General features: G+C 40.9%; 1 protein-coding gene across 1 annotated transcript in view; it reads right to left on the bottom strand.

Annotated features, from left to right (window-relative positions):
* TBXAS1 (thromboxane A synthase 1) overlaps positions 1-25,256 on the bottom strand; it is a 233,323-nt gene that overhangs the window by 69,797 nt on the left and 138,270 nt on the right. The window contains exons 6-8 of the mRNA XM_013947330.2: positions 24,567-24,655; positions 22,048-22,196; positions 20,153-20,283 (exon numbers count right to left, since the gene is read on the bottom strand). Coding sequence (XP_013802784.1) covers positions 20,153-20,283; positions 22,048-22,196; positions 24,567-24,655 — 369 coding nt within the window. The remainder of the gene's footprint in view (positions 1-20,152; positions 20,284-22,047; positions 22,197-24,566; positions 24,656-25,256) is intronic.

The raw sequence follows: 25,256 nt of genomic DNA, 5'->3' as shown, positions 1-25,256 counted from the left end.
TCATGCACCTTGTACCCATGTACACAGTGCATCTTGTACCCTGGTACACCTGAGAAATCAATGCTCCAGAGAGCAGCCAGTGTCAGCCGCTGCACACTGAAGGACTCTGCAAATTGGCCGGTCACTGCACAGCACCTCCAAGGCACGGGATATGTACTTTTCCCCCCCAGCAGCGAAGACATGCAAAGCAGTACTACAGACTGCTCAGGGAACAAGTTCCAGCTCTGAAAACGCTTCCTTGCACCTAAACTTAGGAACAATTTCCACAGCCAAAAAAGGCCATGCTTCCTTGGTTTCTCATTTCTACTAGACAGAGCAAGGCAAAAGTTGCAAGTGCTCCACCACGGTCATTCTCCTCTGGTGCGGCAGGATATCTCAGCTCTTTTATCTTCCTCTAGACTGGAGGAAACAAGACTCTTGCATACTTAACTGTACAGGGCTAAAAAAATCATTTACCATTTCCAGGAAGGGCTTTATTCACAGGCTAATTCAACACACAGTCTGGGAGTCCACATATTACACAACTGGGAGTCCAGTTCTTAGGCATGGCCCACAACTGAGGGATTTTCCCAACACAGATATTTGGGCTAAGGTGTGTTTTTTAAAAATCAGTCCAGCTCCATTGTGTCCATTATTGTGTGGATACACTGTGCCAGTATAGTAATGAACTGCATCTGTAGAGCTATTCCCTTTTATCTGTAAGTCTAGTCATCATGATATAAATTACCTTTATAACAGTATAATTGCATTCATATTCAGTGGAGTTGTACTGCTGTAATACAGTATAGTTCAAATGGTATAACATTTGGTATAGTTCAAATGGTATAACACTACAGTACAATATTCTGTATTCATCCTTCTCTAGCTGTGAATGCTCTTGTAAACAAACCCATTGCTCTCTGAGGGTTCGCAGTCCCCAGTCATTAGCTGAGTCTGGTCTTATACTTAGACAATATGTTCTCTGGAGACCCTATAAGATGTTTCTTCAGCCGTAGACAAAATCAGGTCCTGGCCTTATACGAAGCATCTGATTATTGCTATGATAGTACAGTAATAATCATAATGACTAGTGAATAAAATTTCATTCATGAGAATTTTTGCTGAGCAAACTGAATGAATGTTCACACAAGTGAATATTCCCAAGAACGTGCTCTGAAAAGCCTCTGTGGCCATTTTGAGGAGCTCTTTTTATTATTCACGTAATATATTTGGTTAGGAATTTAAAAGCTTGTCTTGTTACAGAATCTGTTTATAAGGTCACCCTATCTAGAAACAACTAGCTACCTTATCTGCACTATGCAGTTTGTTCACAGGTGAGCAGAGGTTGCTAAAAGCAATGGTCCCACAAACAATGCTTATAAAAACAACATTCATTTGTAAAAATTACTTGAATAATAGTGGGGGAAAAAAAGCATAAAATTAGAAAGACAGAAGCTTTGTTCAAGATAATTTTACACAGTGCAAGGAGCTATATTTTAGCAAAGCTTTTCTTCCTTATGGTTCATTCTACTTCACTTTAGGCATCAGTATAGAATGCAACATAAAAAATCATCATCAACCCAAGCGAGAGAAAAGATTTCCAGGGTTATAACCAGTCATAATGAAACATATTTTTCTTCCGCACCATCAGGATAGAAAAATCATTCCAACTCAAAAAACTAACAATGGCAATAGAGGCAAACACTGGCATAAAACCAAATATAATTGGATTGTTAAGTGCTGGAAATGAGGAAAAGGTATCTCATGAAAATTCACAAGGTTTTTCTTTCCTTAGGTTGACAGCAGAAAAAAAAAAGTGTTTTCAGTTTGACAACAGACCAGCTACTGATAGTGTCACTGCACAAAAACCTTCTCTGGCCGTCACATACAGCTGCTGGCTTCCTTTTTCCATCAGGACATCTGTTTGATTTTCCTTACAAAAAGTAGAAGCCTGTAATAGCCTCCATCCTGTCCTCTGACACTTGCATAGTTATGTTACAATGGCCTCAGAAACAAGCTCCCGCTTCAAAAGAGCGGTGTGCCAATGAAATGGACTCTTGTTTTGCCCCTGTCCAACACAGAGTCTATCATTAAGCCACCAAAAGTTGAATGGAAAGCTACTATTTGAAAAACTGTAATTTGAATGGAGTATGGGACAGGGTGCATGTCTAACTTGGTGGAGAGACAGACACCCCCTTTGAAATATATAATAGGACAAGCCCTGCTTTCAGCTTCCCTGAGATAGACACCTTGCAATATATTTCCTGACACCCGGGTTCTGGGCTGTATCATTTCTCTCATTAGTCTCCTTAAACATCACCTGGCCATGCAGAGAAATCATTCTGCACCGAACTGTAAAAAGCTCTGTGCTTCGTACTGGAAGAATAACTGTGTGCTATACTGCGGAAGGCCAACCCAGCAGTATCTATCATCCCTTCTTAAATCATTGCCTTTAAGTTTTGCAACTGTCAAAAAAATAGAGATATGTAGCTCACATGCATGATGTATCATGACTCCTCTCACAGGGGGCAAGGGTCTTGGGGGAGGGGGTTGTTTCCAGCTCTTTCCATCCTAAACGGCGAGCTGCATTTTCATAGCTAAAATTAACATGCTTTATGACCTTTTGACAAATTCACTACTGATTTGAGGATATGGGGGATGCTTGTGTAATGTTTTGAATTGGGAGACTGAGCCATGCAACTTTGTTGCAAAATGAAGTAAAAAATTACTTAGGGAAAACTACCAAATGCATAGCAGTTGGAATTTTTGTTCCTAATGCTGTGATTTCACTTGCAAGGCTTTCCTGCAAACTAAACTTAAATTTTGTACCAATCTGATAGTTGAGTCTACACTTTGGGTTCAAGAGAGCCCAGAACTACAAAAGCAACCCACATATGAAGCAAGGAACCGAACTGCAGAATAAATTGGTTGGTATTCTGTAACCACTTGCTGTGGTCTAGAAGTCACACACACGTGAGGCTGTAATCAGAATCTGTATCTAACCAGAATAAAATCCCCTCCTCTCTGAAATATCATTTCAGTTTCCTACAAACTCATACAAGCACTGCTATAATAGTTTATATCCAGGTCACTTTTTGTAAGTTGGATTTAGCAACCATGTTAAGTTGGGACAAACTTGTGTCACTCCAAAGTTATCAATAAAGCACTGCAATAGCTACCCAGCTCCTTTTAAAAAGAAGCACAAAATACAGTCCTACTAAAACTGTCATTTTGCCAAATGGTCATGAAACGGTCAAATACAGCCTCTCATTAACACTAGCACGTTTCATTTGGTTTCTCAATGAAGTCACAAGAAAGCCAGCCTTTCTGCAAGAATATCCAACCCCTGAATATTTCAGAGAGATCTTTCTTTTGCCTTGTGTGTGAACTCAGAAATTGGACTTAACAGGGAGGCCAGAGTTGACAGCCCACAAATTTGTGCGTCTGAAGGCTGAGGGCACAGTGCTCTCAGTGGATGACTCTCAACTCTGCAAGGACCCAGAGTGATGAACTGACAGCCGTTGCTTTAGAGTAGCTCAGAGGCTTTCAGTCTGGCAGAAAAACTGTTTTGTTTGCATTTATTAACATCAGCTGGTAGAACCACTGTAATGTTTTCATTGTAAATGAGCTGAATGTCTGAGGGCAAGCATGCCTTACAAAGTAGTATATCATGCATTAAAAACCTGAGTGAATTTAAAGCAACTTGGAAAAGTTGCTTTTTAATTTAAAAAATAAATTAAGGCCACTTGGAAAGTCTGAGCAGTCTTTTGCCAACCTGGCCTGATCTTAACATTGGTAGTGAAACTTGGACTGGGAAGGTTTTGTAAAACTTTAGTCTTGTTCTGATATTTTCATATAACATTACTAAACTCCTGTGTGATTTTTTTCACTGCAGTTCAGTGCAATGAGGGAGTACTACAAGTGTTGAATGATACTGTATCTGATAGCAGAAACCACATCAAAACCTCTGCTTTCTACTTAAAAAAAAACAAAAGTGCCCCTACAATAGTGCAGCAAAAACGTCACATGAAATGCTGAGCAGAGTCCAGAAGGGGCGGGTAGGTCAGCAAATTGTTGAAACTGCCTGGAGAGAGGAGATGATTATACACAAAATGTACCTTGTATGTGTGAGCAACGCTTTTTAAACAAAAAAACAAACAAACAAACAAAAAGAAAGAAAGAGAGAACAGAGAAAGCAAACCAATCGAGAATAAGTGTAAATCCAAGTATAACATGGATTTTATTGGCTGAGTTTGACACTTGCTAAATCCACAGAGTGGCCATACGACTTAGTGGTTTAAACACTGACCTCCACGGGAGCCAGGATGCTTAGAGTTATGCTCCCTTTTTTGCCTTTGAAATACAGTTATAACTGCTCGAGTCTCTCCATCTGTAAAATCAGTACAACATGCATCAAATCTCACAAAACCCCAAGAGGAAAAGCTAATGATGATCTCAGAAAGCCGTTTAAGACCTAGGATGAAAATAGATTTACACAGACTCAAAGAGTTTAAGGCAGAAAGCACCACATCAGGGAAACAGAGGCCTGGGAGGCACTCGGGCAGTTACCTCCTCCATTCCCCTGCCACAAGGCAGGATCAACCAAACCCCCTCCGGCAGCCGTTCGTCTAATCTGTTCTTAAAAACCCACCCAAACTCAAGGTTCCCACAGCCTCCACAGGCAGACTATCTCAGTGCTAGATCATCGCCACCATCAGAAAGGTTTCCCCTCCTCTGCTCAGTCAATGCATATATTGCAGATCATTAGATTTCACCCAGCTACACCCATAACATCTGGAGTGCCACAACTTGTATGCGTGCCTGTGTAAGTAAGATATATTACTTCAGTAGGTCTATAACAAAGTACATTGATAACAAAAAAAATCATGTTGCTGAAAAATCTGAAACCATTTTCATCTGGTTCGTGAGTGCCTCTGTTCATGAGATGAGGGTGAAAAGCATTCAGGTACTGCTGATTCTTCCTCAAGAATTTTGCACAGGTAGGAATTTCCCTTCTGGTACAAACAAATTGCAATATCATCTTTGGTCATGTTATACAAGCCCAAGCTTTGAGACACTAGAACAAACCCTGGCGCTCAAGGCTCTGTGGCCTCACTTGGGTTTTGGGCACACAAAATTTCCTACTTGGTTTACATCTTCATGCTGCTACTCAGACTTGTATGGCCTCCACAAAGCAAAGTAAATGTTACAGTGATAGTAACCTATACTTACAAGGGCAAGCCTGATTTGACCTGAAAATAGAGTTTGGGGATTTATTAAAAATAAGATTTTTGTAAGGGACCCATCTGCCCCCACCTTAAGTTGCTGCAAGTGACACTAAAGGGCCCACATCTTGAAGGACAACTGCTCCCTTCTCAGGATATTCCCACATCGTTCAGGGATAAAAATAAATTTGAATTTCATATCTAATTGTTAACCAATGGAAAGAGAGCAAAGAGCTATTTCTAGTTGAGACAAGTTTAACATAGGTCTTTATGGCTCTTTCAGAAGGAAGTTACTTTTAATTTTAAATGCGTGGACCTGTTGCCTGCGAGCTGCAAAGATCCTAGTGAGGGGCCTGGCTTGGCTGAAGTGAGGTGTAGGATAAAGAGATGCTACAATTATGGATGCTGAATGCACCCACTCACATATGCTTCCCCCCCACCACAGAGTTAGGTTCAGGATTTTCTTAAAAACAACATTTTTCTAGCGGCCCAACTCCCCCGACCTCAAGTTGCTGATATGTGTTTTCAGCCATAATTCACTCCTGGAGGCTTCCCTCCTGGAAGTAACAAGGTACCCAAACTTGCTGTCTTGGCAAGCACAGGACCAGCTTACCTTGCAGTTTTGTGGTACGTGGTGTTAACGTGGACAGCCCACAGCAGCACCTTGTATTTCCAATAAAACAGCCAGGGAAGACTGCATAAAACTGATGTTATGCCATAGAACTCCTTGGGAATGAATATGCCACACAAAGTAATGCAGAGTAAAGTTTACTTCTTTACTGTTAGCTATATACACAGGGAGGCAGCAGAAACGGTTCTTAGCAAGCAGATGGTACCTTTCACCTTTTGTAAAGCTACCACTTTGATAGTAAATGGGTGGTGGTGGATAACACAGAAAGAAGACAGAAAACACACTACACACCTATTTTATTATTTCATTAATTTTGCAGATCCATAGGGAAAGCTATGGTGTGCCTAGAGAGCTGGAAATCCTTCTACTAGTCCTTCAGTGTAAAGCCCAAGGATTGCCGGAAGCCTGGGACATTTACGAATGGCAGAAAACACCCCCAAATGAACTCACGGTCATCTCTGACTTTGGGGAGTTTCCCTTCGATACTGGCCTGAGGGGAATTGGCCAGGTGTCCAGCAGAAGCAGTAAATTCCTCCATGAAACCCAGCGGAACGGCAAACAAGTGTCATGCACTTTGTGGCAGCTGGTTGGCAGCTCTGCAGCGCTGGGCTGGCAGTCTCAGCCCAGAGCACGGCACAACAGTATAACCACCGCAGGTCCCTCCGTAACGCGCACACATGGGGAGGGCTCAGAAAACAGCCCAAGTACGACGCTTGGAGAGTCTCCCCCAGCTTTCCCAATCCCTGCATCTTGGTGAACAAGACAGACTGGTAGCAAATGACAGTAAACTGGAACCTTGTTATTTTATACTCTCAAAACATTGAGCCTAACAACACTTTGAGACTGACTGAGGACTCCTAGCTGTATCATAGCACAAACAATAAAAACTGCATTTGGCATGTGCAATAGCACAACTTCTCCTGCCATACACGCACATGTTTTTCTGCCATAAATGAAGGTGCAATTTCCTGTTTGGAAGTGGAGGAGCGAGGTTATCAGAACAGACAGTGCACGAATGCAGTAAGAGAAGAAATAACTGGGAAGTAGGGAAGGGGAACCGCTCGAGCCAGGGCTCCTCACGCGTTCCAGTGCCAGGCACCCACTCCCAAATCAACACAAGGCTGACCACCCCGCTGCACGCTCTCTGCACACATCCTCTCCCAAAGTTTATCTGGCCTGCTAGAAAGCCAGCCGACACTCTTCCCCGCCTCGCTTTGCAGGAGGAAGGGAGGATGCAGGAAGGGAGTGTTTGAGGATAAGTGCCTGACACCCAGAAGTTTGACTCTCTGCTGACTCAAACTGCTGACTAAAGGCTGCTGTTGCAAGCAGCTCGCTGTCCCCCTTTTATTCCCCATAGATTATAGTTGTATTAGCTTAAATTTAATACCCAATTAATCATTAGTTCCATTTCTAGCGATCACCTGACACTCAAGAAATGCAGAGTAATCTAATTATCTCATCTTTATTCTTTGTTTTTCCTGTCCCCATGCTCTCTCCAACATGCTTGCAAAGCCCCACTGCTCATCCAGAAGAGTCACCAAGATTTTTGGGGGCCATCCTGGGATGTTACTGTTCACATCCTGCCTTCTCTCATCTCTTCCCATGGTTTAAGAGCCTCTCTTTCTGCATCATGTCACACACAGATTGCATATATTTTGACAGCAGGAACACCTCATTATTTGGTTTTGTGAGGGCCCTAAGTAATTCTGGGTAACTAAAAAACCTTCATTTTAATACTAACTACAACTGTGAGACTGTTATCAAATATATTTATTGTTATGAAAAAGCACAGTTCTAACAATGTTATTAATGTTCTTTATTAATAATATGAAAACAACACTGGTCATTGCTATTACTTCTCCGAGAGCTGCTCTCTGCTGCTGGTGCACAGTGCCACTGCTGGCTTAGCTGCTCACAAGCACACCTGAACTCTCCAGCAGGATTTATACTGACACTCTGGCTATATTCAGCTGGCTTTTACCTGCAGCACATAAATCGCCTCTAGATGTGAATCTCCACTTCTGTGCAGGAAGGAGTCCTGGTTTCTAAGGCAGTGGGTGAAAACAGCATTAGGAAGGAGAAGATTATTTCCACCAATGCAGTGACCAATAACAAATTGTGTTATCATCTGCAGTTTCATGGATGCTCAGTTCAGTTATGAGGTTTATCCAATAGATGGCTCCTCAGTAGCAGGAAGCTTTTCTCCCTCTGCTCTCCTTTCGAGAGTTTCAGTACTACTTTCTAATATTTACGCATCCATTATCTTGCAAATATAGGCATTTTGCGCACACTGATAAACACACAGAAGCAGCATGTGTGCATGAATGAAAGAACAAAAGAAAAAAAAATCAGAAGACATTTTATATTTTTATGCCATGTTGTCCTGAGCTGGTACAGGGATGCATGAAAAACGACAGCCAGTGCTGCAGTCTGGAATGTTTCCTAAAATCAAACTCTAAAAAACACAGCTTCAGAAATACATGAGCCTTAACAGCTGTCCTTCTGTCCCCAAATATGAGGACATCTCCCACATCTTACAGATCCCTGACTGAGCAATACTTAAGCAACTTGCAGGCATCATTACTTCCTCTGTCAACAAAAGATTTTTTTACAAGGAATAAAAAAATCCTACATGTAATTATTTATATCAAGATCTGTGTAACTGGTAAAATGTAACATGGTGCAAGTTAATCTCATTATGAATAACCCTGCCATTTCTGAGGTGGGGGAAAGTGAATAGGCTTTTGCTGTTTTCCAGAAAAACATAATAATAATAGCAAAACCAGAGACGTTAATTACATTCAGACAAATCATGTTTATTTCATATCTGCAACTGTGATTTCTCCTAATCAGAGGAGCGGTTCTCAGTCCTGAGATCTACCTTTCATCTCCCTAAGATCTTGTCAAACACCTGCTAGTTACCCCACTTTGGCAATCATGACCCTCAGGTCAGACCACTCAAACAAGTGAAAACAGAATATCCACAATATCTAATAACTCTCTCTCTCTCTCTCTCTCAGAAGCCAGACCATGACTGTTTAAATCCCTCCTGCTTAGCATTTCAGCGGGGTGCTGTAAGAGCCAGAACAACTATAAGCCCACTGTACCTGCTTGTAGCATCAAAAATAAGAACATCCCTGATAATAACATTGCTCCTTGAAATATTAAGCTGCTTTGAAAAGAGGGAAAAAAGGTACCCATCTACTAAGAATGTATATCATATATGTAAAATATAATATATATAACATATGTAACATATAAATAGGTCTCTCACAGATCTTCCCAACATTAGCACAATTAGAGCCATAGTAACAACTGTGTTCAGAAAAAGATAAATGTTTTGGCCCTATTCTAAGCTCAGCACAATCACTGTTTGCATTTCAGGGCTCCAAAAGGACTTGCCAAATTCCATTCCTCAAATCAGCTTTTTGTTAGCTAAAAACCAGAAAATTTGAACTGACACACACTTTGCTCACACCAAAGCAAGCTCATCAGAATGCTTGATCATGGGCTGCGAGGCTGTGGCTTCCCTTTACTCCTGAGCAGACACCCCGAAATGTCCTCCAGCCTAATGGATATTGTGCAGAGAAACAGAGCATACCAGTGCAGCTCCCTGGCTCTGGCAACCCCTGCAGCTGCCATAAGGGCCCTTCGCGCACCCAAGCCTTGTCACAGCATAAAGCAGCTGTGGCATTGCTCTAAGCTGGGCCAGGAGCAGATATAACCCCCAGCCAGCCCCAGGATGGGTGAAACACAGAAGCTACATTTTTCCTCCTTTCCCTCTCTGTGCAGTGCTGCCAGCAGAACTTAGCCAGACCCAAAGCCAAGCTGCAGACTTTCACCCTCTTCCCCTTTCTAAAGGGGCAAGTTACACACACTCTAAAAATCAGACTTTGCAACTGAAATACTGACAACAATTTTCACTGTGGAGCAGTTTAAAACAGGCAGCAGTGATATTCATTAAACTGTTAATAATGTATTGTGGCACAAAGCAATTTATCAAGTTTCCCTTGTAATTAAAATCATGCAATATTTGGGCACTTGCAATGCACCTAGCTCTCCCTGCTTCTGAAGCTTTACATTTTAATGTGAATTATGGCTCCCCCTCCCCAGAGACCTGCTAAAAAGCCCATTTTAATTGGTATGTTTTTAATTGAGAGTACATTATTAAAAAGTGTATATTTCAGCGAAAGTGAGAAAGGAGGCACTCAGCTTCCATCTAGTCTCTGTCTCTCTTGATTTTAGATATCACTTGATTATCCTAGAGGGAGGAAAAAACATGGAAGGGTAGTTACTTTGAAGAAAGCAGAAATCAGCACAGATTCACCACTGCCCTGCACAGTCACAGGGTATGAAGATGGGGCAAGGTTGCTGTTGCAGACCCCAAATTTCTAGGCATATTTTTGGGGAGGAAGAGCAATGCCACCACCATTCACGCAGATCCGGAGTACGTCACAGGCTGAGGAATGCCCTGCAGAGACTCCTGCCTCGCAACAGCTGCCTGGATTTGAGGGCACTTTTTTGAAAGCCTCTCCTTAAGGCTCCCAGGGACAGGGAATCTGTCTTATCCCATGACAAGCGACTCTAATGTCAAATTATCCTCAAAACCCAGGCATGATCATGTGGGGCTGGGGCCTTCCAAGGGCTTACAGCCCTGCTTGCTCCTGGGGGAAGGAGAGGTGGCCCTCAGGGCAGTCAGGGCATGGTGGCAAGAGGAGAATTGTCCTGGCAAACAAAATTGGTCACCTCCATGCACTGAGATGATCAGAGTAGCTTGCCACCAGAATCAAAAAAAAAGCAAATTCACGCACTTGGCATCAAAACACTGACCACATAAATGGTTTTCTTGTTGGCAGGATGGGCTGTCGCTGTCTTTCACAGTAGAAGTATGGATCTGCTAAGGTAACTAGACAGAAAAGAAAGGAAGAAACATCAAAGGAGTGTGAAGTAGATACCAACAGTTGCGATAGATGAAGGAAAAAACCTCCAGAGATCAAAACATTCCAACAAATGGCCAAGATGGTTGAACTAGAATGAAATATCATGCAACAGCTTTTTCATAACTGCTTCAGAAAAGGTCATGCTGTATTGCAAAAAGAAGGCAGCACGCATGACTGAGAGAGGTTACTACAAGCAAATAAAGACACAGAGACACTAACAGAGAGAAATTTGAAGATCAACCCAGTAATACCCCGGGTGCTGCAGCTCCCCTCATGGTTCTGGGACCAAGTCAGGGACGAAGGAAGGTGAACTAATGATAGATAAAAGAAAAAAAAAAGAAATATGAAAGACAAAACTGCAAATAGTAAAATCAACAGAGAAAGGGAAAGCTCTGTTATTGCAGTTAGGTCAGTAAATCTGAATTTTTTTTTTAATTAAGAATTTATACGCTACTCTCTGTTGCTACTTATGTCAGAAAGAAGTCTGTCTGTAGAGGGAAAGTACCCAAACATGCTATTGCTCTGAATGGCAATATAAAACACATACACTATTACATACACAAAACTCCCAGTCCCTAGTCAACAGATTCCTTGGAGACTTAGATCAAGAGTAAACTAAAAAAAAAAAAAAAAAAAGTTTTGTAAATGAAGATTAGAGGCTGCATCCCACCTTGGCATCAAAGGTCACCACCCCGCTATGCAGGCAACTAATCTCCAGATGATTTCGCTTTATGACAAAATTTCCTGTGTTTGCTGTTTAAAAAACCCACAGTCTGGATGAAGACCAAATCCCACAATAAGCAGAAAGAAGGAATGGCCTTTGATGACTTAAAGTAGGATATTCTGAGAAACTTGGGAGGAACAAACCCAGAGGGTAATACACAGAAGAGAGATGAAGACCTCTGAGGAAGAGAAGTTAGAAGAGAAAAGGGAGCTGGAAGGAATGGAGACAAATTCAAAGTGAAAAATCTTCCTTTCAACCAAAGGGATGAGTATTGATACTGTACCATGAAGGAAAGGAAAAGATACGTTGGAGAAGATTTCCTTCATGCTGAAGGAATCACAAAGGGAAACATTGCTTCCAGGCCTATAGGAAAATGACTCTGGAAGAATGTTGTACCACTGCTTGGGCTGGATATTGTGCACAGGTGAAAACATACAACAGAAGGGCCAGATTACTTACTGACTTGGCATGCATCAACAGACATACGACTTCTTCAGATTTTGCCCCAAGTGCTAGAAAAAAAAGTCAGCTGAAGATGCTTTATTCCCTTCCCAGAAAAGATGTACCTTTTTCTCAGCCATGGACATAGTGAAGTCACATCAGGTACGTGTAACTTTTGTAACTCAATACCCAGGAACACTTCCCCAAACACATGCAATGAACCAACCAGTTGCAACAGCCTTGATCCAATTATTTTCTCTGATTGCAGTATCAGGAGAGATACTAACTAATCAGGGAACAAACTTTATGTCTAAGGTCATGAAACAGCAGTACTGAGAACTAGGTATAAAAAGTATAAAACCCTACGCCACATCCTCCTCAAACAGATGGCCTTTCAGAAAGATTTAATCAGATATTGAAATGCATGCTGCGAATACTCATTACTAGCACAGGATCAGGCTGGGACAAGTGGCCAGCACTGACGTTATTGCCTACAGGGAATTACCACAGGCATAAACAGGATTTTCAACATTTGAACTTCTCTCTGGATAATAAGCACAGAGTCCCCTTGTGTGGGGACTCTGGGAAGCCTGAGAGGGTGAAGCAAAAATTCATGAGGGAGCAGTCAAGGGTGGTCTGCAGATGAGAAGCAAGAGACACAGGACTTCAAAAGGAACAACCATCTTCTTTTTGGCTTCTTCCTCCTCCCTCTTTTGCCTGTGCTGGTCAAGCCACCACAAAAGTTAGTGGCACAGACCAACAGTTGCTGGACTCCACCTTCAAGCACAATGAGCTCTTGGTCTTTTCATTTTTATGGACACACAAAAAACAGCTGTGACCAAGCCCTACCCTTCAATATTAAGACCAGGAAAAAGACAGTACAACCACAACAATCAACACCTACGAGGAGATGTAGGCAGAGCTGGCCAAAAGAAAAGGAGGAACTTTGCTCTCACACACAGAGACAGGACAACTTCTTTGAAAAAGACAAGTTTGGCATTTAATTCTTTTCTCCTACAGTTTTTCAGAGAAATTTTATTGAAAATGCTAATAAAGTCCTGAAGTTACCTTTCAGCTTGCATTTTTGATAAGCAATATTTTTAAGTGACCAATTGTACTGCATAAACACAATTACAAAAAAGTCACTAAAGCCCTTGACATTGTCAACCATTGAATATGTGGATTTATTTATTTTACTCTGAATGAAAAGCCTTTTTTGCAACACTAAAAACTCTTCTCAATTAAAAGATGTTTCTCATATACTGGAGAAGCCAAATGTCCATGTACACTTCCAGTACTGTCTCGTGAAAACAGGAGGAAAGTGCTTGCAAAACCTGTTGACAAAAGTGTGTAAGTCCTTCCTCTCCACAATCCTGGAGGTACTCAGATTGCTTAATGACTTCCTGTGGATTAATGCTGCTATGAGGTGCATCTGAACCTCCCTCCTTCTGCCCAGTAAGGGGTTAAGATGCCCTTTTTTTTAAAAGCCCTCTGGAGTAGCTCCAGCTTCACTGAGTGCCATGCATCTCTTACAAAGTGAGGTTAGCTTCTTCTGCATAGTTATTCATGTTTTCTCAGTACTTTCTGTAAAATCATTCCTGGCAACTCCAGATACCCTAAAGCTTCACCACCCTAGTCAGTATGAATACCCTGGGCCTTCAAATTTACTTCAGGCCTTTGGCACAAGTCTATGTTTCGGCAAACTGAAGCATGTAAGCAGTGCTCCAAGAAGTCAATGAGTTTGCTCAGGTGCATGATGACAGTCCCAAGCCCAGATGGTAGCTGAGGTGGGACATGTGAGATGTCAAGTAAGGACATTGCTCCTGTTGCACCCTGAAGAAGAATTGAAGATACACAGCAGTAGCTGGAAAAAGTAAAAGGGAGTGTGGAGACATGGAGATATTGGGGAAAGAGTCCCAGATATCAGATTATTTTGCTATGGTTCTGCCTACATGGCTTGCTGGACTGGGGCAGATAATAATATATACATCATACCGTCTGCCTGTTCCTTGCCCAGGGTCTGTAAATTACTCTGATCCATAACAGACGAGGCAGCAGAAATGGTACAATGGGAGCAAAGGGTGAGCAATAGCAGGCAGATCTCATATGCGCTTGCTGGCAGCAGGTGACCCAGCAGAGATTTGCTGTCTTCTTCCAACTGCAACACTCATAAAGCGCTCAGCTGTCAGGTGTGCTGGGCTGGGGATCTGGGACAGACGCAGTGGCAACACAAAACTCTTCCTGCTTCCCTGTCAATGCGCTTTGGGGAGGCGAGAAAGTCACCGCACTCCTTACTTATTCTAGCCTTGATCTCTCCTGAGAAGAGAGACTGCAGGACTGTGTTTCATGATGAAAGCACCTCAGCCAGACACTTCAGTTGAGGCCTGAAACCAAAAGATCAGATTTCATTGGCCAGTAATTAAACTTTGGAAGGATAACAGCAGACTGACCAAGGAATTTCAACAAGTGACCAAAAGTGATATGGATTTTAAGCTTGTCTCTCTCTGAGGTTTTGAGGGTTTGCTGTTTAGATGCCCACTTAAGAAATCAGAGGCAAGGTATAAAATTCATTACATTTTTCCCCCTCACCACCCCTCAAAAAGAGTTTTTTTCTTACAGTTAGGGAAGGAAGGAACAGAATCTTACAAGCAAGTAGTAGGGGCTGGATTTTTAAAAGAATTTGAATAAATAAAACTCCTTTTAACATTGTGCCACTTTTTATCCTCTTAGAATCATTTAATGTGTAAAAGATTTTCAGCATTTTCCAGAGAAACAATACACTTGTAAAGGTTTGAGATTTAGGTTCCAAGCCCAGATTTAGTACAAATTCCCTCTGTATCATTAAGACACACATTTACCCATTTATCTCTTTTGAAAGTCCACTTCATATTTCTTCATCACAAAGACAGTGGATAATGACATGATCAGTTCACAAGAACAACCTAGTGGAACTGAATCACCATGTCCCTCCTATGGGCTAAGAAAAACAAAAGGATCAGGATGATCCTTTGTTTTACTGACTTTATTAATCAATAAAAATGGATTATTTAATGCTGCCATACAGTGTGTATCCTTAAATAGACACCGTCTTCTTTCAAATATAAACAAGTTGTGCTTAGATTTCTACAAAGGCAAGAAAACTGCACACTAGTAGAAGGTGTCTAATCCTCCCATCTGCTGTTTCCTTAGAAAAATATTTACTTTTTAACATCTGTACTGCATTTTCCACAGTTCAAACACACACATAACTCCTGGAATGTACACAGTATTTAGCAAATTTTTAACTAAGTTTTCTTAGTAATTGTATAGTTTTCCCTTGACAAGGAGAGGATCAGACTTTTTCAGAAGGATTACCTCTGCTCAACTCATTTCAAGCAGCTCTTGAATAAAATAGTTCATTAGTTCACGAAACGGAAAAACTCCAGGGAACTGGTAGGGTCGGAAGAGAAAAGAAGAGTGTGCCACAGTAATTAGGTTTTCAGATTGTCCCTTATCCTCCAGAATGCAGGTACACACACACGTGTCCCTCTTCCCCTTAGGTAAACCATTTAGGGGAGCTCATTGCACATTGCTCCCTGGGAATCAGTGTTCCTGAGATTAAGGCTGTAACCAGGCTATCATTTCCCAGAAAGATATTAAAAGATACCACTTCCTTATAGCATGCTACCATTCCCATCTGGCAGTGAAAGGGCAGTTATCTCCCCTTTGCAAGCATTTAAATAGTTTCACATTTCCTCAAAATTCTGTTTCCTGCCCCACTAGCTCTTTTAGGTTTTTCCTGCTATGCCCATAGCTGGTGATGGAAAACTGATGGATCTCCACCCACCAGGAACTTCTCATGCCTGCTTGGGCTTCTGGGCAGTACGGAGACAGCAGCACTAATTATGGTACCTACCGGGGACCAGCGGCGGGATCTGTCAGGAATGAGGATGAGGCCAGGAAGTGGGGAAAAATGGATGGATTGCACTTGTTCACCAGCAATTGCTGACCAGAGGACATCCCCTTGAGGGCTAGAGGTAGCACAGTAGCGTCCCAGGGCCATACCAACTGCGGGAGGTCATGCCATCACCAGCATCACCATGCAGCACCACGCAGCCTCCTCGCGGCTTTGCACCACATGGCACGGGGGCAGCACGATTAATGGCAGTGCAGCCTCCCCACTCTTCTCCCACTCTGCCTTCTGCCTCCTCTGGAGTTGCAACAAAAGCATCCAGGCAGTCTGAGTCTGCAGGTCGTTAGTCACATTGACACAATTCCCAACTGAGATGCCAGTGAATATAGTTCTGGTGATACTTCTCTGGGATTTGTCACTCCCTCATTTCAAATTGGCTTGGGACCACCAAGAAACAGCTGAACATCATCAAGGACATCACCAAGTCACTACCTCCCTGGCACGGATCGATGACCTTGAATTATGCATTCATAGCAGACAGTGCGACTGGAAAAATCAGAAGATGCCAGAAGAATTCGTTGCCTCTATGAACTCTCCAATTCTCATCATAAAAGGGCATATATTTTGAAAACTGTGGACCCTTCTGACATATCTGTTGTGACATTCAAAAATTAGTTACTGTTTTGCAATATCCTTAAAATGTTACACCTGATTGTTGTTATCACTACACATTACAAATGAGATTCTGGCCTTTCTTATGCCAAGGAGACTCCATTTTATCCCACATAATTTTAAAAAGGAGCCTCAACTTTGAGCAGCATGAAAGACTTCTTCATCTAGAGACCATCCATTTAAAACAGACTGGTAAGCATCCCAAGCATACCCAAGAACTATAACTTGACAGACAAACTGTTACGTGAATAATGATTTGCATATCAGATTATTAAATGAAAATCTATCAAACTATCATGTACTGAAATAAACAGTCTGCCTTGTTTCAGGAAACGTTTTGCCTTAAGGGAAAAATTTAAGCCTGGGCAGATAATCAGGATAAGGTATTTGAACACCTAAATCCTACTGAAGTCTTCAAAGTAGGGGTTAAGTGGTGCATTAAATTTGTGCTATTTCTTCTGAGCAGGGGAGACTTTGCTTTTCTGTAAATACTGGGAAAAGCATTTTACAATAATTCGAATCCATGAATAAATGTAACATATTAAAATTTCCAAAGTACGATCACTAAATGTTTTGGTACATAAGCCAAATGAGTAGACTATCCAGGACTGAAATAATTTGACTGACCACAGAAAGATAATACATAATTAAAATGACATCTGCAGCACTAACCACCAGGATGAGAGAAAGTGACATCACAGATCTCATATAAGCTGCAAGCGTATTATTAGATCTAAACCTGGCTGTAAAATTACTATCTGCCCGTGGGATTATCTTTAGGCACTCAGAAGCATTGTTTCATTTACTGATAGAACAGGGATGATAACAGGCTGACTTTGCTTGTCACTATTTTTTTTGGCCTTTATTTATTCTTTGTGCACGTTAGCTGCAGATGAGAGCAAGACAAGCTTCAGCTGAATCACTTCCATGGGGATTTTCACTGTTTTACAGTTTGTTCCAAATGCTTTTTTTTTTTTTTCCTCTCCCAGAAAAAAGTAAAACATTTTTAATGGTGATAACATCAGTGAAGAGTAAAAGATGTGTACAACATAACATCTAGGAACGTGGAAATCTAAGAGGTACCTGTTGGCCTTATGCAGCACAGGGAGGCCGTAGGACCTTGTTTACAGCTCCCATTATTAGCACAAAGATCCAGTAGCTACTGGTTATATCTTGGCCTCACTAAAATTCAGTGCCAAAGCTCCCACTGACTTCAGTGGATACATTTCATCATATTAGACCTAGGACACAGGACACCATTTTCCTTCAACTGCAAGGCTATCCAGGAGACTCAATCTCTGCAGATTACAGTTCTGCATTAAATTGGACAGAAGCTGCATTTTGATGTTTCATATATAATTTTCTTCGTTCCTGGCAAATTAGTAAGTTGCTTATACTTGTAACAAAACTTGTTTGCCACCACCATAAAAATAGTCAAAGTTCTAAGAGTGGCTAATGAGACAGGCAGTGAGGAGGAAAAAATGGAAGCTCAACACTTTCTAGTCACTTTTGAAAGCCTTGATAATGATCCGGAACTGCAAAAGGACTTAATACGCCCTTAGAAATTTGGTCCTAAGTATCTATCTCCCTGTATTTGAATTAGTTCCCATACGACAATTTTGCAACCTAGGCAAAAGTCCAGGAGCAGGCGGGACTACAGCCAGCCACAACCTGTGCGTACAGTGGTAGGTAAATACGGACCTTGTACTTTCTTCTGCACTGTCCTGACACCGGGCAGTTCCTGCTTCAGGTTTTCTCTTTGAGCACCTCCCAACATTGCTCCAACACAATCCGAAATCTGTCTGCTCCATCACCCGCTCAAAACTGGAGTCAGAGAACGCTGCCTACCGCTCCCATCGGCACAATGGCACTTTTCTTTGCGTTTTCCCCAACCATACATTATGTTAGACTGCAGCTTGAGGGAGTGCCCATCTAGTACAGTAAAGGATTTAGCCCACGACTGATGCCCTTAGTGCTACTGCCATACAAATACATTGCTTAACTACTATTAATTTACATTAGACTGTTTTACTGATCCTTTTATTCTTTTAAAATTAATACACAGAGCAAATATACTTTTAATGCAGACCTATTCAGCATAAATCTTGAACCAAACCTCTCCATATTTACAATCACATCAGGATGCAATTAAAAGTTCACACCGGATCTGTGCACTAGAAATGAGGTGTCTGCAGGCAACTTAGATACACCGTCTCTGTTGGCAAATATTTTTTCAGCACTCAACCTGGGCCAGGAACCATGTTTCTGAATTATGAATTGCATATGACCAATCAGCGCTGCTTATAAATGCCTGGATGTAAAGAAGGAAGAAAAAGACCTAAAAGCTAATAGCAAAAACACATAAAGACAGGTTGGAAGACAGACAGAAAGCATGGAGAGATAAAGTGCAAAAATACAGAAGTGAGATTGAACTGCAGAGAGTGTGTCAAAGAAAAAGGGCAAAACATGCAAAAAAGAGGAACAGTATCTTTAAAAATCAATTTGTTTTTTAAATGTGCCCTAGATATAACGTAGGGTAAACTAAAATCCGTTTTCTTCCTGAAAGGTGACAGCTGTGGGGCTAAGCTGTGAGAAAAAGTTGTTGGGAGGATCCATTTTCACCTCTGTTGTTAAATCATCAGAATGGCTGTTCATCTCAAAGTGGTAAGAAATATCTCCTCTATTTCAATATTAACAGCTGCTTAATATGCATGTTATGGCATATTTCATGTCAAATGATCTGCAAAACAGGTCTCAATTACCTTTAAAATGGAATTCAAGTTGATATTCCTTGTTTCTGGCTACACATCCCTAATTAAGTGGTTAACTTATTTTTAGGACTAGTATGTACAGTGTGCAGCAAAAAATGGTCCAAAAGCACAAGTAGGCCTGAAGAGCTTTTTGTATCACAGGACTGAAGTGCATGCCTATGTTCCAAATACTTCATATACCAAAAATAGAGATACCTTTATAAAAATGTCTCTATCCTCAGATATTTCATAGAACAGCAACAACTGCCGTATATCCAGATGAAGGAGAAACAAATGGGCAACAGCCCCTGATTTGCTACTAATATGTATCTATTGTATTGTGCACTTTGGGTAGAATTTACTTCTTTTATCTTTAGCCATCTTAATATCATGTGACTGTTCTTAACCAGAGATTCAGGTTCTCTCTTTCCATTTTCAAAAGTAGTACTAATTGTCATAGGACTACATAAAACCTAGGAGCTCCTAATTAATGACTGGGACAAATCACTCTATGGGCACTCCCTCTCTCTCTTGCCGTTAAGGAAAATTTATGTAGAAAATGCATCTAACTTCAAGATGAGAAAAAAATTCTACAGGATGAATCCTTCCTTCTGGGTCTAGAAACTGGGTTGGAAAGACATGAAACGTAACATTTTATGCATCTTTATTTGAACAGAAATACAAAGAGAAGCAGTCTTTCTTATAACATGTTAACGGTTCTGCATCAACGCCAAGCATGGCTGATGGTACATAGAGCTAAAAAATGAATAAAATCTTCACTAAATTGCTTTGAATGTTCAGAGAGACTGATTTTGTTTTTTCAACGGAGGTTCATGCCACTTCCAGTTTTTCCTCAAAACATTTGCTGAACTTATATTTATCACAGAAATGGCCTTACCTCAGCTGCATCTTGCTGGTCTCTGAAGATAACTGCATTCTTTATAATTTGGATAAAAAATTCATTCAGTTCCTTTTGTTTCTTGTTTGGCAAAATCCGGAGCAATGGGATCATTATGAATGGGAAAGAAACTATAAGAGAATTTAAAGAAGACACATTGAAGCAGGGTGTAAAAGCATATAATATCCCTCTCCTTTCAATAATAATATAATACACATCAAGGGGGATGCATTACTGTTATTAAAGCTATTTTTTTCCTCTTTCTCTCCCTTCTTCTCCCTCCCATATAGGCTGGTAAAGGATTTTCTTTCACAAATTCCATTTTGGCTGGGACTTCCCAGCAGGACACATGCCTTCCAAGCTTTGCCCTGATCTGCAATCCTACCACAATGGTACAGAATTTCAGTTTACTATCTTGATGCCACAGAGCCACCACAACAAGTGGGAGAATTTTTTTCCCTGCCTACTCAAATAATTACATACAGAAGGGGAGAAAAAAATCTTGACCTAGCCTAGCAGGTTATGGCATTGATCCGTGAAACTGGTAATGGTCATCTGATTCCTGTTTACAGCTCTTCAATATTAGGATATTGATTTACTATTTTATTTTGCTTCTCTAAACAGACCAAAGAAAAGACTCTTGAGGTGGGATATTACCACAGGGTTGGTCATCAATTCATTTATAGTCAGGAACTAAAAACCTGAGTGAAGCCTTGCATCTTAATAAACCCATAGGTAACTCACAAACAGCTTAAGACTAATGAATCAGTTACTCATCAGAAGACCCTTGGGCTGCCAACAGGGCAACATGGTGTTGAAATTCAGTCCATGTAATGTACCAGCAGAATGGCATCAACCACTTTCAGGCAACCAAACCCCAAACACTACAGAATCTTTTTTTAAGAAAGGACTTGATCTATTCACATGAGAAGCAAATTTCAGAAATTAGTGACAAATCTCACTTTGCAATCAGGTTAGACATTAACCCCAGGACATTTTGGATACACCACTCCAGAAGGACACAGTCTGAGTGCTGCTAGCACAGGTGCAATCTGCAGCACCAGCAGGATCAGATGGACACAGGAACTTTGCCACTGCACCACCTGACACTACTGTGAGCTGGTCTAGATAGCAACATGGTAAAAGCACCTCAACCCTGATTATGCTGCAGCTTCCCCAGCCATGATTCCTAATTGCCCTCGCAATAACAAGGCCCTCACCAGCACAGAGCCTTAGGAGTGACTGGAGCAGGATCCACGACCTAGAATTACATGGCTGTGTATCCCATTCTTGCATTCCCTATCTCTCCAGCTGAAAATAAATGCATTCCCTTACTGACAGCCTGTGCTGGCACTTACCATCTTTATCCTTTAAGACATCAGCCAGGCAACTGCTGCTGCTATTTAAATAAGAATTTGGAGGGCTTATGCTATCTGCTTATGCTCCTCTACCTCTCTTCCGGTTATTAGCCCTCTTCTGTTTGTGGGTGGGATTTCTATCTCTACCAAGTAAACCAAGGGCACAAAAACTTTGCACTCAGGCTCCCAAGGGCTGTACTCAATTTACAAAGCATGGATTAGATTGCAGTTACTCAGTTCTAATACAGAAGTCTATAGTCTACAGAGTCGACAGGTCCCCAAAACCTTCCACCCAGCTCAAGTTGGAGCATTGCCTCCTGGGACTCATAGCTTCTGGAGGAAATTGCATTAAAGATGACAGGAGCTGCAGAGCATTTCATGGAAATCTAGAGCGTATATTTGGCCTGTCGATTACATTCTAGACACCTCTGAAATAAAGTCTGCAATACACCTGCTCCTGCTTCAGGATGTTTTGCAACTTGAGAGTGACTTTTAGAAAGCTACTATAAATAAGTAGCAAAGGCAGACTGTACTTACGGATTAGAATTAGGAGAGGCTTAAACAAAGATGTTTCAAAGAACATTCTGCAATTCTTAACAAAGGGATCATCAGGATTCTTCCGAGAGTCCACTTGAGTACCAAAAGCCACGCTACCAACAACATCCAAGGTAAAGCACTTGTAACACCTGCATTGAGTTAAGAATGATAACTCATTAACTATAACTTGTATATCCATGAATATCTTGCTTCTATGACCACCACATAACAATATTAATTTTTGCTTCTGATTTTTTTTTTGCTTTTAGATTTGAGCTTTGCCAAGAAGAGGTGTTTCCACAGTTCTGATAAATGATGATGCTTGATAATAAACACCTCTTCTCCCTCTGCAATCAAGGTGAATGTATTTTCATATAGCTCAAGAATTCTACTGGAAATTATAAAAAATAGAAAACAAAGAAGTTTACCATCTAGAAATCAAATGAAACAGGTCAGAGATTCATAAGCATTTTCTTAGTATGCATCATAATAAACTGATCATTCCCCTCTTATTTAAAACTGCAGAAACCATATCTCCAGTCTAAATTCTCATTGACAGGACTTGTTTACATAAAATTGCCTATTAGGAACATGCTTAGTGTACTTGATAGCTTCTTCATAATGTAAAATCCTGGTCAGAAACAAGAGGAACTGACGCCATTTGAAATCCATATCTCGCAAATCAGCAGCAAATGCTTTGGGAACTACAAATGATCTGTTGGTCATGATTTAGAAACCTCCAGAGTGACTGAATATCTCCCCATGTATCTGACCATCTATCCAGTCACCTCATGCTCTTTCTTTCTACTAAGCATTAGCAGCTATATTTAGTTTTGCGATAATGGATTGAGAATGTGAAATATCTTTGAAATCTGGTTCTTCCGACCTGTGGTCAAGGCTGCAATGACTGTTTTTCCATGCCTCTTTATGAAAGGCTAATAACAAATTCTCTGGTGTTTTAACCTGAGAAAGCATGAAAGAATGACAGGACTCAGACCCATATATTGTGAAGGAGCATTTCTCACTCATCCTTGAGCCATTCCGATCACCACCAAAGCAGACCTGTAAGATATGGACAACACTGCAAAACTAAAAAACCTCTTTGGGTTTTCAGCTCTTACATGAAAAAAGGTATTATTGGAGATTGACATGCTAAAAGAGGGAGCATTGCAATAAAACGATAATTTTATAAGCACTCAATTGTATACCTCTGAGAGTTTTGAAAAAATTTAAATACTAAATTTCGAGTTGATGGCAAAAGATGTAATGGCTAAAGACAACCAGACAAGAAGACTAGGCATTGCAGTCAGAGTATCCACGTCCAAAAAATAACTCCCAGGGCAATTCTGGGAAACTGCAGTGAGCGTCAAATTTATATATGTCAGACTGGCTGAAATGGCATCATGATAAAACAACTGGAAGATCATATTATGAGATGGTCAATGTCATTTATTTAGACTTTCAAAAAGTCTTGTCCGAGAGAGAAAGTCTTTTTCCAGAGAAAAAGGACAAAAGGAAAAAAGGGAAAAACCCAGAAGGATTCAAAAGGCCAATTTTCGTCAGAGCACTAGCCTCAGAGCAAGGTATCTCAAGGTTTCATATCATCTCCTCAGGTGTTTAATACAGAGAGATCTTTGCATACACACAAACTTGCATGCATGCATTTGCACATATTGGAAAAGAGATAGATCAATTGTGGACAAATATCTGTTTCTTTAGATGAAACAAAATTACTTGGGTCGCTCCAATTTGTGAAAAATCATGAGGAACTTCAGGGGGCCCTAACCAACGTAGCAAATTAAGTATATTTAAACTAACGCCTATTAGAAAGAATACACCTGAACTATTCATGCATCTTGAAAGATCCTAAAAGCGCATCTGCTCAGAGAAGGGATTAGACAGTACAGTGATTAGCTCAGTGAAGGCCTCTGCTGAAAGAGCAACAAAAAAGATAACAAGATATTAAATGCATAACAATAGGAGAAAGGAAAGTATGGAAAATATTAAAGTGTCATTGTATAAATCAATGGTGCATCCTCATCTGGAGTACTGATCTCATCGTTTCACAAAAGGCGAGTGTGCCATTAGAGGGGGTTATGAGGAATATGGTAAGAATGATTAAGTGCTCAAAAAAACTCATATAAAAAGCAAGAGGGTGATGGACTAGAGGGATTTGATACTAGATCAATTCCTATATTTGTACATTATTGGCAGAATGTAGAGAGCAGACTGGACATGGACTGATGCCGCTTTCCTTTCTGCTTCCAGCTGTTAATACTTCATTAAACAACAGCTCGAAATACCTTAGATGCTTTCCCAAAATTACTTTTCAAGTATGCAATGGCTACCCCCAGGAAGAAAAGGCATCTATCAGATATATCCTCTATTAAACTATGAACTTCACTTATAAAAGCAAGGGAGAGAAATACTCCTTTTATAAAGTAAGTGTATATTTAGAATAACTGCTGCTATTGACTCTTTTTTTAATCTGCTACTAATTTCTGGTATGTTAAACGTACCTCTGGATATCAAAAGCTTTGCCAGAATCTGCATAGACTTTCAAGTTACTCAGCAGGACATCACAGGCCTGGTTTATTAGTGGTGTCATCTAGAAAGGAACACATTGTACTGTTAAAATGTTAAAAATCAATTCTTCTAAATTAGTTCTATATAGTAGATGGGAGAGAGCTCTCAGGATCCTCCGTAGGTGCGGTCAGGCACCTTCATGCAGGTAAATAAAAGGTTGGACCTGTCTGCTAAAAACAAACAAGCCCAAGCAGCTTAGCTCTCGTGTCTCATTAGAGGGGTGCCAGTTTTCCAGTATGCTACTGCACAGACTAAATGCAAGACACCCGGTTGCTAAGCTGACCTTCGGTTCTTGCCTACTTGTGGCTACCCTCACAGAAAGCTACCAAACAAAAACATCCCCCTCTCTTTTTAATCATTCCCTATTCCAGCAGATGATTTATCAGGATTCACATTTACCGTACATTACATTTAGATTATATACCCTCCAAGGTAGGGGTAAAAATATTATCTGTAGTCTCAAAATATTGTAAAGATATTAGCATCAGAGGCCCAGTATTGCCATCCTGCTGCCCCTCAGTTTGAGTGATTTGAGACCTACATTAGAAAAGCACCATGTATATCACTACAGCATGCTCAGGGAACAGTGCTATTCCTACCCGAGGAAAGGGTTGCCTGGAGTG

The sequence above is a fragment of the Apteryx mantelli genome, chromosome 1, assembly GCF_036417845.1.
Source record: "Apteryx mantelli isolate bAptMan1 chromosome 1, bAptMan1.hap1, whole genome shotgun sequence".
Classification (NCBI taxonomy): Eukaryota; Metazoa; Chordata; class Aves; order Apterygiformes; family Apterygidae; genus Apteryx; species Apteryx mantelli.
Note: the sequence above shows the minus strand (reverse complement) of the source record. Positions and strands in the feature narration are given on the sequence as shown.